Genomic DNA, 14,638 nt, shown 5'->3' on the forward strand with positions numbered 1-14,638 from the left:
TCTATCTATCTATCTATCTATCTATCTATCTATCTATCTGTCTGTCTGTCTGTCTGTCTGTCTGTCTGTCTGTCTGTCTGTCTGTCTGTCTGTCTGTCTGTCTGTCTCTCTATCTCTCTATCTATCTATAAAATAATCCTAGTTTTGTTCTCACTCGTGTGTAATCATCTAAATGTTGTTGTTTCTTACAGTAGCCCAGACTGTAGTTTTTATGAAAACTGAAGGCTGCCACAGGTCCAACATGCAACTTAACCACTAGATGTCACCCATACCTACACACTGAACTTTTAAGGGGAATAGCTGAGTTAGCTTTGTTAAACTAGCCGAATGCAGTGTAATATCAATGACAATGGGCAGGTGAGAAGATGGTGGCTTGAATTTTAAGGATTTCACCAGATAAGACACACTCCAGAAGAGATAACTTAAAAAATCCAAATGGGGAAAAAATCCTTTAATTATTTGGTGCGCCCTTGAAAAGATTCAAAGTTGCCACTCCTAAAGTTGCCAGCAGGTTATACCACATTTCTGAGATATGACCAACTGCATTAATGATAATAATCATAAAGCATTTGCTGCAAAGCACGATATCTGTTCATACACTCTGTCAGCAGAGCAAGCTGAGAAACAAAAGATGCTTGAATGGACGAGAGACAATTAATTTCAGCTAAAAAGGAGCTCTGTAGTAGTTACACAAATAGAAAATCAATAGGTTCACAACATAACATCACTGATGACAGGCCAGAGAGAGCAATTAGGAGACATATGGATACAGGAGGGTCTTTATTGTTATCATGTGTGATGCAGATGACACCATGAAAATGGGTTCAATTACCTTTTAGTGTCATGCTTCAGTCTTGTGCATTATTTGTACAAATAAGGTGTTAATCGAAAATCCGTTTCTTCATGCAGTGTATGTCACAACAATTAGCTTTTTCATTTAAATATGGTTACACATGTCTGTCCTAACATATTCATGTCCTGTGTTGGATTGAGTCTGAATTTATTGTTTTGCATTTGTTTTCCATTATTGAATAAACCAAAACAAATACAAAATAATAAAAAATATATATATTTTTTTAATTAAATTAAATTCACTTCTGCGCAGGGGTTGCGCATTTCACTTCTGAGCAGGAGGTAAATATATATATATATATACATTTTTTAATTAAATTAAACAAAATTAAAAATTATAAATAAAGAATCGATCTTTGAGTTAGTTTGTATCTCCGTCTTGTTGTGATGACACTCATCTCTCAAGTTGTCAATAGATTTACATCCTCAAATGCCACAATGCACCTTGAATGAATATGGTTTTACATTTTTTTGAATTTACTTGAATTTATTATCGGTAACTCTACCTTTCTTTAGTTTTATAATAATAATTGCACCGCTGCGCTGGCTTGTGTCGTGTGTGTGTATGTGTGTGTAGTGGTTGGCGCTAACATCTATGGGCGCTAATGCCCCCTTTTCCATATAAGCTGGGGGAAAAAGACGAAGAAGAAGAGAAAGACCCGGAACAGGAAGTGTCTGTTCACCGGGTCCCATGTGTGGCTGCTCACTCTTCATTCATTTGTTTTTCGTAGCGGCAACTTTAGCAGTAATTTAAACGTATCTCTCTCAGTAACATCGGTGTGTTGTAACGATACGATCAGTTAGTTCTGCTCTGAAACTCACCGGAGACGGAAACTGAGCTGCTTCCTTCCTCGAAAGGAAACATTGGCGCTAGTTAGCTGACGCAGGATCTCGCGCTAAAGTGCACTTCGGTATCTGGATGAAAAGTGCTGTGGACACAAGCATGGTGAAGGAGAACCGGTGGAACATCCCCCCCAACGCCCCAGCGTGCATGGAGAAGCATCTGTGCGCGGCGGAGTACAGAGCAGGTAGGCTAACACCAGGGATGGAGGTTAGACAGGTAAACACGTGGTGACGCTGTTAGTGTCACTGTTTACTGACCTGCACGGATTTGATGCTGCATGTTATCAAAGTGCAACGGAGGAAAAGGCTACATCCAGTTTTGTTGCTGAAGCCGGAGCCCATGCATCAGCCCAGCAGGGCTCCTTACTGTACAGCGTGTGGCTGGATGAACAGTAAACGTGTCAAATAAATAGTTTTTTGCTGATTTTAAACGTGTTGTTTTCCTCCCTGGTGCTCTTTCCTTTCAGATGGCAGCCTGCTGTTGGGTGCTTCCAGCCTCTCTGGCAGGAGCTGGCAGGGATCTGTGTGGATCTACAGTGACCCCGAGAAGGCCCCCAACGAGGGCTTCTGCAAAGCTGGTGTGCAGACTGAGGCTGGGGTCACGGATGTCAAGTGGGTGACGGAAAAGGGTGTTGTTGTTGCATCGGACTCAGGTGAGAGGCCCGTTCACAGCGGTTCTACTGTATGAATCCAGCGTTTCGCCCGACTCAGACTTTACACGGCTGACTGGACTTGTTTGACTGTGCAGGTGCCTTGGAGCTGTGGGAGCTGGCAGAGGAAGAGGGTCTGCTCGTGAATCGCTTCACCAAACATGAGCACGATGACATTGTCACCACTGTCAGTCCCATAACTGGAGCGAACAGCGTTGTCACTGGCAGCATGGACTGCAGGTTAGCCCGTGAAAGTGACTCCTGAATGAAGCTGTTGATTAGTTTCAATTTATCAGAATTACACAAAAAGTACTAAACCAATGTGCATTGGTTAGGGACCTATATTTCTGTAGTTTCTGAAGAAATAATGTCTTGATCTTGATGTAAAAAAACAGACTTATTTATTTAGCTATCTGAGTTTGTGCAGTTTGGTATTATTAGACTTTGGTAATTTGTTGTTAACATCTTATTTTCTAATATAAAGGCAGGACCACGTGTCCAGGACTGTTGGTTCCTGCTGGATATATGCTCTCGGAACGAGTAACATTATAGTAACATTGTTTTCATTCCACTCTCACCTCAGTGCATCCTTTTTCATTTTCCTTTCTACAGAATTAAAGTATGGGATCTCGGTCAGGAGACAGTAGTCACCACCTACAATGGTGAGAGAACATAAACTCTAAAAATTCATCCAAAATGTTATGGATTTTACAGATTTGCATAGATCCATCGACAAGAAATGTTAAAATATATAACCTCTTTAAAAACAAATATTCTCCTTGGTTATTTGCAGGATACATTTTTTTTTTTTACTTGCTAAAATGCTTCATAGGCTTTTTGACATTTTTCATTTCCTCAAACTATTGCACTTACTTAGATTAAGAGAATACAAGATGCAGGCACACAAGTCCTATAACAACCAGTTTGTGTTTGCATTTCAACGGCGTTTAAAATGTTGTATTATTTAAATACTTTTGAAGTGGTCTAAAGTTTTGGCCAAAGTATTCTAAAATCTGTGGGGTTATTTACAAAGCTTATTGCATAATAAATGTGGTTTTTGACATTTCAGAACTAACAAGACTCAACAAAAGATGATAAAGTCAATCATTGAATCCGTGTCTTTATCTATTTCCTTTAGTTCACACACAGCCGGTCAGATGTGTCGCCTGCAGTCCCACAGACGAGTCTCTCTTCATCTCCTGTGGTCAAGTAAGATTCTGATGGAACACTGAATTGGGATCAAGATTGGAAATGATTTTCATTGTGTATTTGCAAATAATACATATTGCTGAGCAGCTATTATTTTGAAATCATGGTTTATTTTATAGGGTCAAATACCTTCAAGGCACTGTACTGTGTACCCTTCCTCTTTTTATATTTAACGATCTTTACTTGTCAGAGTTGTGATTCTTTGAGTGTTTGTTCTGTTTTTTGGCATGAAAAAGATTAATGGGATTTTTAATGTTTTATATCCACAGCAGTAATAAAATGGGATTAACTGTGAAGAAGCAGACTGAGAACTACACGATTATACCTTGTTGTTGTCCTCCTTCCATCAGGATGGACGTGTACTGCTGTGGGACCGGAGGAAGCCAGACAAACCTGCATCAAAAATACGTGAGCAGCTCTTCTCACACGTTTTCTCCAGGTTGTTGAGTTTGGGAATTATGTTGCCACAACAGAAGCTTGTCTCAGTGACTGTTATCAGTCTCAAGAAGCTTCTCCATTGGTTTATCTGGATAATATAACTCTCCTTAATTCAACCGTAATATAATAGTCTTTCTCTGGATAAGTTAATTGTTGCATTACACCATGTCAAGATATGATTCTGATACTACCTCTTCCATTGCTTTCTTTAAGTCAAAGAGGGAGAGACCCCCACCTGCGCCCCCACCATTGTAGCTTGGCACCCCCACCACAGAAGCACCATTGCTTTTGGTAAGGCTCAGTAGGAGACCACTGGTTCAGAGAAACATTTAAGTGTCAGTCCCTGCAGGTACCTCATGTTGATTGTGCTTTAGGTGATGAGCTGGGTAGAGTGACGCTGAAGGATTTCCAGGGAACACAACCGGCACGGTTACAGAGCGTCCACAGCCGCAGAATTAATGCTCTCGCCTTCTCCACACACAGGTCAATCTAATGTTCTTCAAATCTCTTGCACATATTTAACAATGATTATGTTGCAGCTCCTCCGCTAAACTGTAGTTTCCTGTTATATTCCAGTGTTCCCATGCTTGCCACAGTTAGTGATGACTGCTCCCTTGCTGTTTTGAACTCTGAACTGGAAGAGATGTGAGTCTTTGCACTTGATACTAAAATCTACAGATTTTCCGTCACCGTTTTTAAATAAAGACTAATTGGACATTCTTCTACTGTAGACTGAGAGATCGCCAACACAAGGACTTTGCCAAAAGTGTGAGCTGGCGCCACGGTGGCTCTGACACCCTCACGACTGTGGGCTGGGATCATCTCGTGCTTCATCACACTGTGGGTCCAGCTTCCGAAGCTCCCAACCCCTCCTCTTAGACCCAGCACTTGGTCACACACCCTGGAAGAGCACTATCGACAAAGTCGCTTCACTCGCCCCCTATTTGTCAGGGGTGCATCTAAAAAGTTTAAAACTAATATGTCAGAGAGGAAAGATGGATTGAAGTGCTTAATTGTCATCCAGTACTCCAGATATATGCAGCACATTTAGCCTTGGTGCATTACCGCTGTTTTCTGTCATGGTCTCTGTATCACTCTCTATTTCTTTCAAACTATAAAGTACTTTCATTCATGTTTAATTACACTTGAGACAACCCATTTGTATCGCATAATTTTACATTAAAGGTAACTTGATGTTGTGATGGCAAGAATTCTTTGGTTTTCTGGAATCTAGTCTATAATGACAACCGCAAGACTGAACAGTACTACCCAGTAGTACTGGGTAGTACTGGGATGGAAAGTGTTAATGAGGCTATATAAACCATCAGCATATGCTCCATATTGTCTCTGTTACAGAGACTCTCCTGTAGCCCACCATTGGGTCACAAGAGGCCATAAGTGTGTCAGTATGTTGATGTGGGTGGTAGGCTCAGAAGTGAACAGGATTACACGTCTGATTTGCTCAGTCCCAGGAAAGGTGTCTCATCTGTGGAGTGACGTTATTGACTGGATTTCAGTGTCGTAATCTTTCTCGCATGGCAACGGCCCAACGTACCGCCTAGATCATAATAAAAACGTTACCATGGTAATCAATGTGCTTGGATCAGTAGTGATGTAAACAGCACGGAAATAAGTGGCGCAGTGAGGCCCACCATGGTTAAACAGTGTTATTCCACGGAACTGCTTTTCGACCAGTGACATGGGCACTCCTTTACATTTTGCTTTTGTCCTGTAGCTGTTGCCAGTTCCTGATTTCTGGTTTGTCTTCTTCTTAATCTGATGATCTATGTAGGTAACAAAGATTTAAGAAGGAAAAAATCATTGACAGTTAAACATTTTGTATCTTTTGGACCCAAAAATGTAACATTGTGCACCAAAAACTCAAGGACGTTTATTAAGACTGGCAATTACTGCTTGAATTAATTTCAAATTAAGGAATTGTTGGCAACATTTCATTTACATGAACTGATTTACTTCATAACCAATAGATTTTAAATATTTTGATTACATAAGCTTTACATGCACAGTGGGGTCCATAGGTTTTGAACCTCACTGTTTATTCAGCGTTTCATAATATCCAAGTTTTCTTATACAAACATATGTACATGAATAACTACTCAAACGCCGCAACACAAACAGACATTCAACCGCAGCATATAACATTTAATCCAATGTTGGAACATTAACTGAATGAGAAACAATCCTACTGAGAGATCAGCATGCTCCGACACTGACGACTTTGCTCTAGTGGATCTATGTAATTTACATGTAACAGTGGAAGAACATTGCATATATTGGAAAGGCAATTAAAGCAAAAGCCACAATAATTAAGTTTTAAATTATTGTATTCTACAATCGGGAATCACAAATCTATGAATTAATTGAAATTACGGCGTAATGTAGATTTAAGTTTAAAGCTGTGAATAACTTAAGCGTTAAGCGTTTTATTAACAGATTTTGCTCATACTATGAATATTACCCATAAGGCATTGAGACTTATTGTACGACAGTGACACAGCGCAATTTGAAAATTGAGCAATACTTATATACAACATATTTTATAACTGAGCATTCTCATAACTATTATGAGACATTCTGAACATATTTACCGAACACATTCATATCATTAATTTGTTCAAAGTGCTTTTTCCCCATTATACAAACTGCTAATGCAAAATCACATGATATATTCATATGCAATGGACATTGCACGAATGTGTCTAATTTCTACACATGTTGAAGAATCCTATTTAAAAATGGGGGGTGATAGGCTGTTTGGTTCCAGGCCGAACTGTAAAGGTCATTCCATACTGATGTTTTGATCGTCCATTACTGAAAAAGAAACAGACATTTGGGATTATGAGTGGCTCCTGCACCCAAATACTGGGCATCAAGTTAAAACGTAAAGGCCTTTTGATTAAGCACTTGAAGTCTTACCTGCTGGGGATTTTCAGCGAGGATGTCTCCTGATACTTTTTGGCCACTTTACTCTCTAATTCCCGCATGTCTAATGTCGCTGTTTTGTTGACTACAGTGTTACTCCTGCTCTGCGGAGTGGTTCTGGGTACAGGGATTTTACTGGACTCATCCGACAGGGGGGTTCCCCAGTCATCAGAGCTGGATTCTGCCGTTGTCGCAGGGGCCATTTTGTGGTCCATTTCCAGCATCTTCTTTTGTAAGATGCTCAGTAGTGTGGCCTGATTGGGAGAGAGACTGGATGGTGGCGGAGTAGGGACCTTGTGGGGCTTTGGTTTGACATCGATGTTAGCAGGTGGGAGTTTTGGAGCTGCTGGGGGTGGAGGTTTTGGAGAAGGGGGTGGAGCTGGAGCTGGAGGAGGGAGGCTGATTGGTGGTGCTGGTGGCTTCATCCTAGGAGGCTCAGGTGGAGGGATGGAAGGAGGGGGCGCCATAAACTCTTCTAAATCATCAAACCCTGGAGGAGGAGGGAGAAGTGGCAAACTTAACTCCCCTTGGCTAACCCCAGGTTGTGCAGATTGAGTCTTTGGGGGTGTTTGCTCTCTGTTGTGTTTCTGCCGATCCAGGTCTGTTGCTCGTGTGGTTGCAGCTGCTGTGATCCTATTTAGAGCTGGACTGGTAGATTGCATCAGATCCCTGACCATTGCAGGGCTGCTAGATTTTTCAGGAAGCTTAGTTGCAGACTCTAGCCTGTCCTCTATTCTTTCTTGAGATGTAGGAGAAGAGGATGAGCTTGACCTTGGGGTGACAACAAAGGAATTGGGACTTGAGTCGCTTTGGTAAATACTTGTGCTTGGTTGCTCGTTCTTCTTGGCACTGTTTTCCCGTGACAGAGAATGGGTTGGTCTGTGTTTCTCTCTTTCTTTGGCTGCCATTAAGAGAGCCAGGGGGGACGCCGCAGGTCCCTCTCGGGCCCCGTTGGTTTCGCTATTCTTCAGATTGCGCAGTTTACGATCTAATAAGGGACTATATTTACGACCTCGACTTGGAGACTCTTCCAGTGTGTCCCTTCTAGTCTCTGAACTGTTCACTTTCAGGAGCTGTGGTGAGATCCGCGGGGGAGTCGGGAGAGGTTTGGTTACTACCGGCTGTGCCAAAACTGTCCCTTTTGGAGTCTCCTGGTTTGATGCCGGGAGGGAAGGTGGAGAGGGCTGCGTAGTTTGCAAGTTCTCTTTTAACACCTGTGGATCTTTGGAAACCGGTTTTGTTGGTGTAGAGACTTTCCCATCCAACTGGGCACGCACTGGGGCCGACTTAACAGACCCAGAATCTTCCAGGAGCAACATCTGCTTGGGTATCTGGTCAGGACTGTTATACCCGCTGAGAATTGAGTGTTGAGGAACAGTGAAAAGCTTTGCTTTGTTTTGGGGATTAAAGGACGAGCGTGTGGGGGTCTGCTCAGGGGGAGGCGGGGCAGGAGTCTGTGGCGGGAGTTCAAGGTTGGACATGGAGGACAGTCTGATGGGCTTTGGAGGTGGTGCCTTATAAGTCTTGTGTTGCTTTTCAGTAGGGGGCTGTGCAGGGGAAAAATTTGGTTTCTCAGGAAATTTGGCTGGTGGTGAACTGAGAACGGATGAGGCAGAGCCAGAGCCAGAAGAGCCAGTAGATGGAGGCTTTGGTGGAGCCATTGGTGGTGGTTTTAAAAGATCTAGATCCTCGTCCATATAAGGTGCCATTGAAGTGGGGTTTTGTGCGTAGAGGCCCAGACTGTTTAGGTCACCCATGAAGTCCGGGGGAGGAGGGATAAAGGTCCCTGGAGGAGGTGGTGGTGCAATAGAAGGAGGAGGAGGAACAATTATTTCCCCCTCCATGAGGTCAGGCACAGATATAACAGATCCATTGGACAGCCTATCTTCCCACCCTGTGAAAGAAGAGAGAGATCCTGAGTAAATTTCCGCATGGCTGGAGAACTTCAGGGTTTAACATGTGCCTCTGCCCCATGTTTTAAGCTTTCGTATACAATACAAGTGTTATAAACTAAGTGAGATATGTTTAGTACGTGACAAATGCAATAAAGAAATACATAAAAACTCCTACAAAGACTCTTGATATAAGGATCCCTTGTCTGTAGCAATGGTAATAATAGTAGAATCAACTAAGATAAGAATCTCACTTAAATTCAGAATTGCTTACAGCTCAAATTAAAGGAACGATATTCTCTTCCTTCCAGAAATTAACACACTTCCATTTTGTAAATATGCTTGCCAGCTGGTAAAACTGTTCAGGGATTCAGGAGGGCTATTGCGAAATTCCCTGGGTAAACATTTACCTGCTCCACATTATAAAGCCTTTATAAAGCAATTGACTGAGTAGCAGCATCACAAAAGATCCGGCTCCTCAGAGTGTATGTAAGAGATGTCTAACCTTTGCTGTGATGATCCTAAAGTACATATCTGATTGTTGGACGCTCACCTGAACCATTGGCCTTTAGACCATTGACAGGGGGAAGGAGAGGGACTTTGGGTGTTGGGACAGCAAACCCTTGAAAAGTATCAGATGACTGTGAGGGGGGGAAAGGAAAACAAAGTCAGACTGTTGGTTTTTCTTAAGCACAAGAAACAAAGCACGGTTCAAGAAAAGATAAAACAAACTCTCTGTAAAACTTTGTGGAGGAACTGAAAATATATTTTTCATTCACCAACTATTGAGTCCTTGAGTGGACAAACCAGTTTCAAGCTACTGTAGAGCTCAATGTTCCCAGTGAACAGGTTAGCACATACAGTACATACTTGTTACATCATTAGTATCAAGAGAGAAAAACTTGCTTTCGAATAATATTAACTTTTTTAAGTTTTGGTATGATGAGGACCCCTAATGTACAGCCCTTCACAGCCTTGTTTACAATAGTTTTAAATAAACCTGTAAAAATAAGCTTTTCACCGAAGACAACCCAATGTATTCTGACTCATTACATCTCAATGTTTTCATAGTGTGTGCATTTTGGATGTTTTTATGTAAATTTTCATGATTTATCACAATGAAAGCGGAGGTCACAGGTTATTAAGCAAGATTTGGTTCTACATCACACTTTCACATACCAAAGTCGTGATGAGTACGGAGTGAATCAGAGGATACACCTGTTATTCAACACATTGTCTAGTGTTTAAGAAGGCCTGGCTGAGATAATGTTGGGTTGTCACTCAGATACCAATGTGTCTATGTGTTTCCATTCGTGGGAGTGTGTGTGCATCTGAATGTTAAAAATGAGGGTCGAGAGCAATGGAGAGATTTCAGATTTAACAGCCCCAACACAATCAATGACAAACACACTGTGTTGACACAACAAAGCTCCATGAGATTTCACAGGGCATTTGCCCTTCAACAGGCAGAAAATCATTCCAACAACACAACGTCTTTTACTGCTGTGACTCTTGATGTTAATCTGTTGTTAGCCCAATGATGCATAATATGCTAATCCAATAACAATCTCACACTAGTTTCAGTCCACGATACTGTCCAAATAAATAGGCTGGTGATATAATGATAATGACATAAAGATGTAACATAGATGTTATAAAACTACACTACTACACCACACAAAGCACTTAATGTAAGTCGCTTTGGTTAAAAGCATCCGCTTAATGAAATGTAATGTACTACTCAAACTCTAGATAAAATTGGTTTTGCTGCAATCACACTTTCCAAAAAGGTTTCAGGGAAGTCAGCTGGACGTCTACCTGACAGTAAATATAGACTGGTAACTACCCCCTCTTAATTATAACAACAAGGATTCTTCTCGTTAAAGTATGAACACTGCACCTCCGGCCGAGGGTGTGTCATCGAAGATGGCGCACAATCCAGTTTGATTTCATCCGTTTGTTCCTTGTGTTATGACTCACATTCATCTGTCGCGGCAGACTTAAGCTGTCCTGCCCATGTGCTGCTGGGTGTGCCACAACCAACACATGCCACAGACACATTCACTGAACACTCCCAACCAAGGTGTGTGAACCCAGCTAGGGACGAGCTCTTTGTTTATATCTGCACCATCATTATATAATGGAAGGACTGACTGTCATAAGGACTGGTAATGTTATGAGAGAAGGTGAATCCATGCAAACCACTTCAAGGGAATACTTCCATGTCAACAGGTGCACAGTATCTTATTACCCTTGTATAAACCTAACCCCTAACCCTATCCCTGTGTTGGTTAGTGAAATTACAAATACCACAGTGTAAAGATACTCTATTACAAAATAAACACTCAAATTTGATCAGCTAAACGCACTAGAATACCCTCCATGAGTGTTCTTCTGTACAAGGGACCACTACTACACAATGATTTTAATAGGTTTTCAATTGCGTCATAATTTTTGATAGGTCCAAAAGGTTAGGAATGGCTGCTTTAATCTTTAACAATGTGCTTTATCTCATTAGCTTATAATATATGTTTATGCAAAACCCTAATCTGATAAGAAAATATTAATTGTAATGGACATCTGTTCAAGTAAATAAATATATTATAAAGGTAGAAGTAGAGGTAATAAGCAGCATCAAATGTAAACACTCCCATAGACTACATGTAACTCAAAATCATCCCTGACTTCGTTCCTGAAGGTAAAGTTGCTGAGATATGTTCTCCCTCTCTCACTCATTGTCAGTGACTTTAGTTGTTCCTATTACATAATTGAATAACTTACTAACTTGCTACTATTATTCAGTGCATTTTAAACTTTTATCATTAATTCTTGCTTTTTGAAATATTATTTCCCTGCTCTATTTCCTATGTTGCACTCTGGAAGGCAGAATAGCAGAACAACAAGGAAACAGTTCAGTATTCTCAATCCCAGGAGAGTAAATGAGAGGTATTGACAGTTCAACTTACACAGCTCTGAGCTGAACTCTTGTGTTTCTGTTTGCCAAACGATAAAGTGTCAGTTACTTTGTATCTGTGCAGTTCTGCTGATGCGTGGTTAAGGTAAGCTAAGGTCAGTATTCTGTACATTGGTAAACCACAGGTGGGAGACTGCTGAGACACATATATCCAAGTTCACCATAAGAGACTATGATGAATGTGAATATCTGCAGTTTATGGACCACAATGACTCCACTGAAGTACTCACGGCATGATGTTTGACTCCGGGTCTGGCCCGAACACTGGCAGTCCCTGACTCAAGGATCGTTGGTGAGTCCAGCACCAACTCCACATTGTCTGAGGAAATAGAAAAATAGGAGCATTATTACCCGGACAGTGATGTCAGACATCAAAGCAAGTTTCCAAGGACAATTTGAGCCGTTTCTGTTCAAAGCCACGTGAATAATTTGGTGAGAAAAGACTCATGACGGGGGCAGTAACCTTGGTAACCCTCCAAAACTGCCATTTACTGTCCAACTGTGCATTGTTCTTCTAGGATTAGTGCATTCTGCTCATTGTGCAGGTAATGAGATACCAGAGTGGACTCTTAGAGGCTGTCAGTCAAGATGATAACCTACCCTGTGATCTCACCTGCTGTTCTGGCTTTGTTGTTGACAACTGAATAGTTATTAGTTACACAGGTGAAATCTTGATATGTATTTCAGTGTTGTGTTGAGGAGAAACCTCAGTTACAAGTGAACCCAACAAGTGCGATGCAACTTGTAGCATATCACACAATGATGTTCAGATAGAAATCAAGGGCCCTTTGAGAAGCTGCACTCATTCGTCATTGACTTCAGGAAATGAAAGTAAACAAATGTAAATTGTAGTCATTTTAATTTTCAATCTTCATTCATTGAATTCTATATTGTTGCATTTTGTTTATAATAAATTGCATCACTTGACAGCTTAACATTGATATTCCAATGCATATAAAGTTAACGTATTTATACATGGTAATTATATGTATACATTGTACTCATATTTATACATTGTTAACATATTTATAAACATAGTGATAATATACATTAACATATTTACGAATTGTAATCATTGTTGATATTAATCTGCAATGAATGGAGCTGGTAAATGGCCTGCTGGCCTTTGTTGAACTGATCTCCATCCGACTCTAGTAGAATAATAAAAATACTGAATAGAAAAAACATTCTGCTCTAAGACAAGTTAACTGATACAATCAGAGGTTACTAAGGTTGGTTGGAGAGGAGACATTTAGTCGCACATTCCTTTTCTTTTGTCTCCACTGTCACTCATGCTGTTGGTCCACTAAGTGACTGATGAAAGACGTGAGTAACTGAGGGCCACTTAGTCTCCACGTTCTGTCAGCCTTTACGTTTCATGATGTCATAATAAAGAGCAACCCAAGGGCTTGACATTGAAAACCAATGGATTCTTTTTACCCACATTCTTTCTGTAGTCAAGCAGTGGGACAATACCTTTGATGCTCAAGCAGGTAATGGAAAATAAACAAATGAAAAAATGGAACCAGTATAACCAAATAATTAGCTTCCTTATTGTGTACCAGTCTGATTTAAATAGAGAAATGGTCAGGCTCATGCAGCTTTGCATGGCAGTTGCTTTGGTTTCCTGAACTCGCCGATAGAAAGGAAAGGTAACGTGGACTAAGCAGTTTAGCAGGAAGCTTATACCAACCTGCGTGATTCACTTTGAAGCTATCTTCTCCTGAGCCATTAAATTGCAGTGGTTCAGGTTTTGTTTTTTAATTGTTAATGTTAAGTGAATGCATGGGCATCTATTCAAATTATAAATGAGTCCATCTCAAAGACTTAATGGTACTCTTACAGTTTGGCAAAATGTCCCAACTCAAAGTACATTTAGTGTCTTTTTCAACAATCTGTTTGCTTAGCTGGTACCGTATGAATCATGTTGTTATGCCAAGTTTTATTAATATTAATAAATACTTTGGTTCTAATGCCTGACGTGATGACATTTTGATCTCTCAGCCCTATGATAACCAATTTCTGACAATTTTATTTCCAATATAAAGTTAATAATTCATCACCATTAGATATGACTTTGTTGTGAATCTGAGATGACAGTTCACTTATATTCACACAAACTGCATCTAAACTGTGTGTACAGAGGTAAATGTTATCATATTGTAACTTCAAAAATATGAAGTAACAGATGTTTCTCTTTGCTGTCCACTGCACCTGAATCCCTTCTTTAACTGAGGTTGTATTAGAGCAGTTTATATGCAGAAATGAAATCAGAAGTTTAACATTACAGGTCTTTCATGGCTGAATCCCATTCCCAGGAGGAGACCTGCTCACCAGCACACGTCCTTTCAAATATCCAACATTAAGGAGGTTTTCCTTAATGGGTCACTAATACCATGAGTTGTAATAACGTCCACAAGTGAAGTGAACTTTGAGGGAACGTTTACGCACCGGTCCATGGAGGTCAACACCAAGTACAAAGGTTGCTTCAGCAAACGGTTCGTGCAAACGGATTTAACTCAAGTTTCTGTTCCAACCCAAAAGGCCCCGAGAGAGAGAGAGAACACTCACCCCTGTCCTTGATCTGGATATTGGTGTCGAAGAGGGACCGGTTCTTCCGACCCAGAAAATGCAGCGCTCCTTTCTTCATGGTGGTCGATCGGTTTGGGGCGACTGGTGCAGGTTCAGCTGGAGACTAACGGGGCATTTTGGATCAGCAGGTAAATCCTCGGTGAAGCTCAGGTGAGTGTCTGCGTCAGGTGCAGCTCCGGACTGCAGGTGAACCTGACTACTCCGATCTGTGGAGACCGATCCTGGACACGCAGAGAAAATGGAGC

The 14,638-nt window shown here is 41.0% G+C and overlaps 2 protein-coding genes across 2 annotated transcripts; one reads left to right on the plus strand and one right to left on the minus strand.

Annotated features, from left to right (window-relative positions):
* The first annotated feature begins 1,499 nt into the window (after positions 1-1,499).
* wdr77 (WD repeat domain 77) lies at positions 1,500-5,191 on the plus strand. Its single transcript, XM_062401290.1, has 10 exons — positions 1,500-1,880; positions 2,163-2,348; positions 2,444-2,585; positions 2,958-3,007; positions 3,484-3,554; positions 3,905-3,962; positions 4,206-4,283; positions 4,367-4,475; positions 4,569-4,637; positions 4,724-5,191. The coding sequence occupies exons 1-10, from the start codon at positions 1,772-1,774 to the stop codon at positions 4,869-4,871; spliced, it is 1,020 nt and encodes a 339-aa protein (XP_062257274.1). The 5' UTR covers positions 1,500-1,771; the 3' UTR covers positions 4,872-5,191.
* A 667-nt stretch (positions 5,192-5,858) lies between these two features.
* Positions 5,859-14,638, minus strand: LOC133966366 (uncharacterized). Its single transcript, XM_062401279.1, has 5 exons — positions 14,373-14,638; positions 12,032-12,120; positions 9,381-9,468; positions 6,930-8,829; positions 5,859-6,824 (listed from the first exon to the last, which is right to left on the minus strand). Exons 1-5 carry the CDS (start codon positions 14,449-14,451, stop codon positions 6,743-6,745), a joined length of 2,238 nt encoding a protein of 745 aa, XP_062257263.1. The 5' UTR covers positions 14,452-14,638; the 3' UTR covers positions 5,859-6,742.

The sequence above is a fragment of the Platichthys flesus genome, chromosome 2, assembly GCF_949316205.1.
Source record: "Platichthys flesus chromosome 2, fPlaFle2.1, whole genome shotgun sequence".
NCBI classification, from domain to species: domain Eukaryota; kingdom Metazoa; phylum Chordata; class Actinopteri; order Pleuronectiformes; family Pleuronectidae; genus Platichthys; species Platichthys flesus.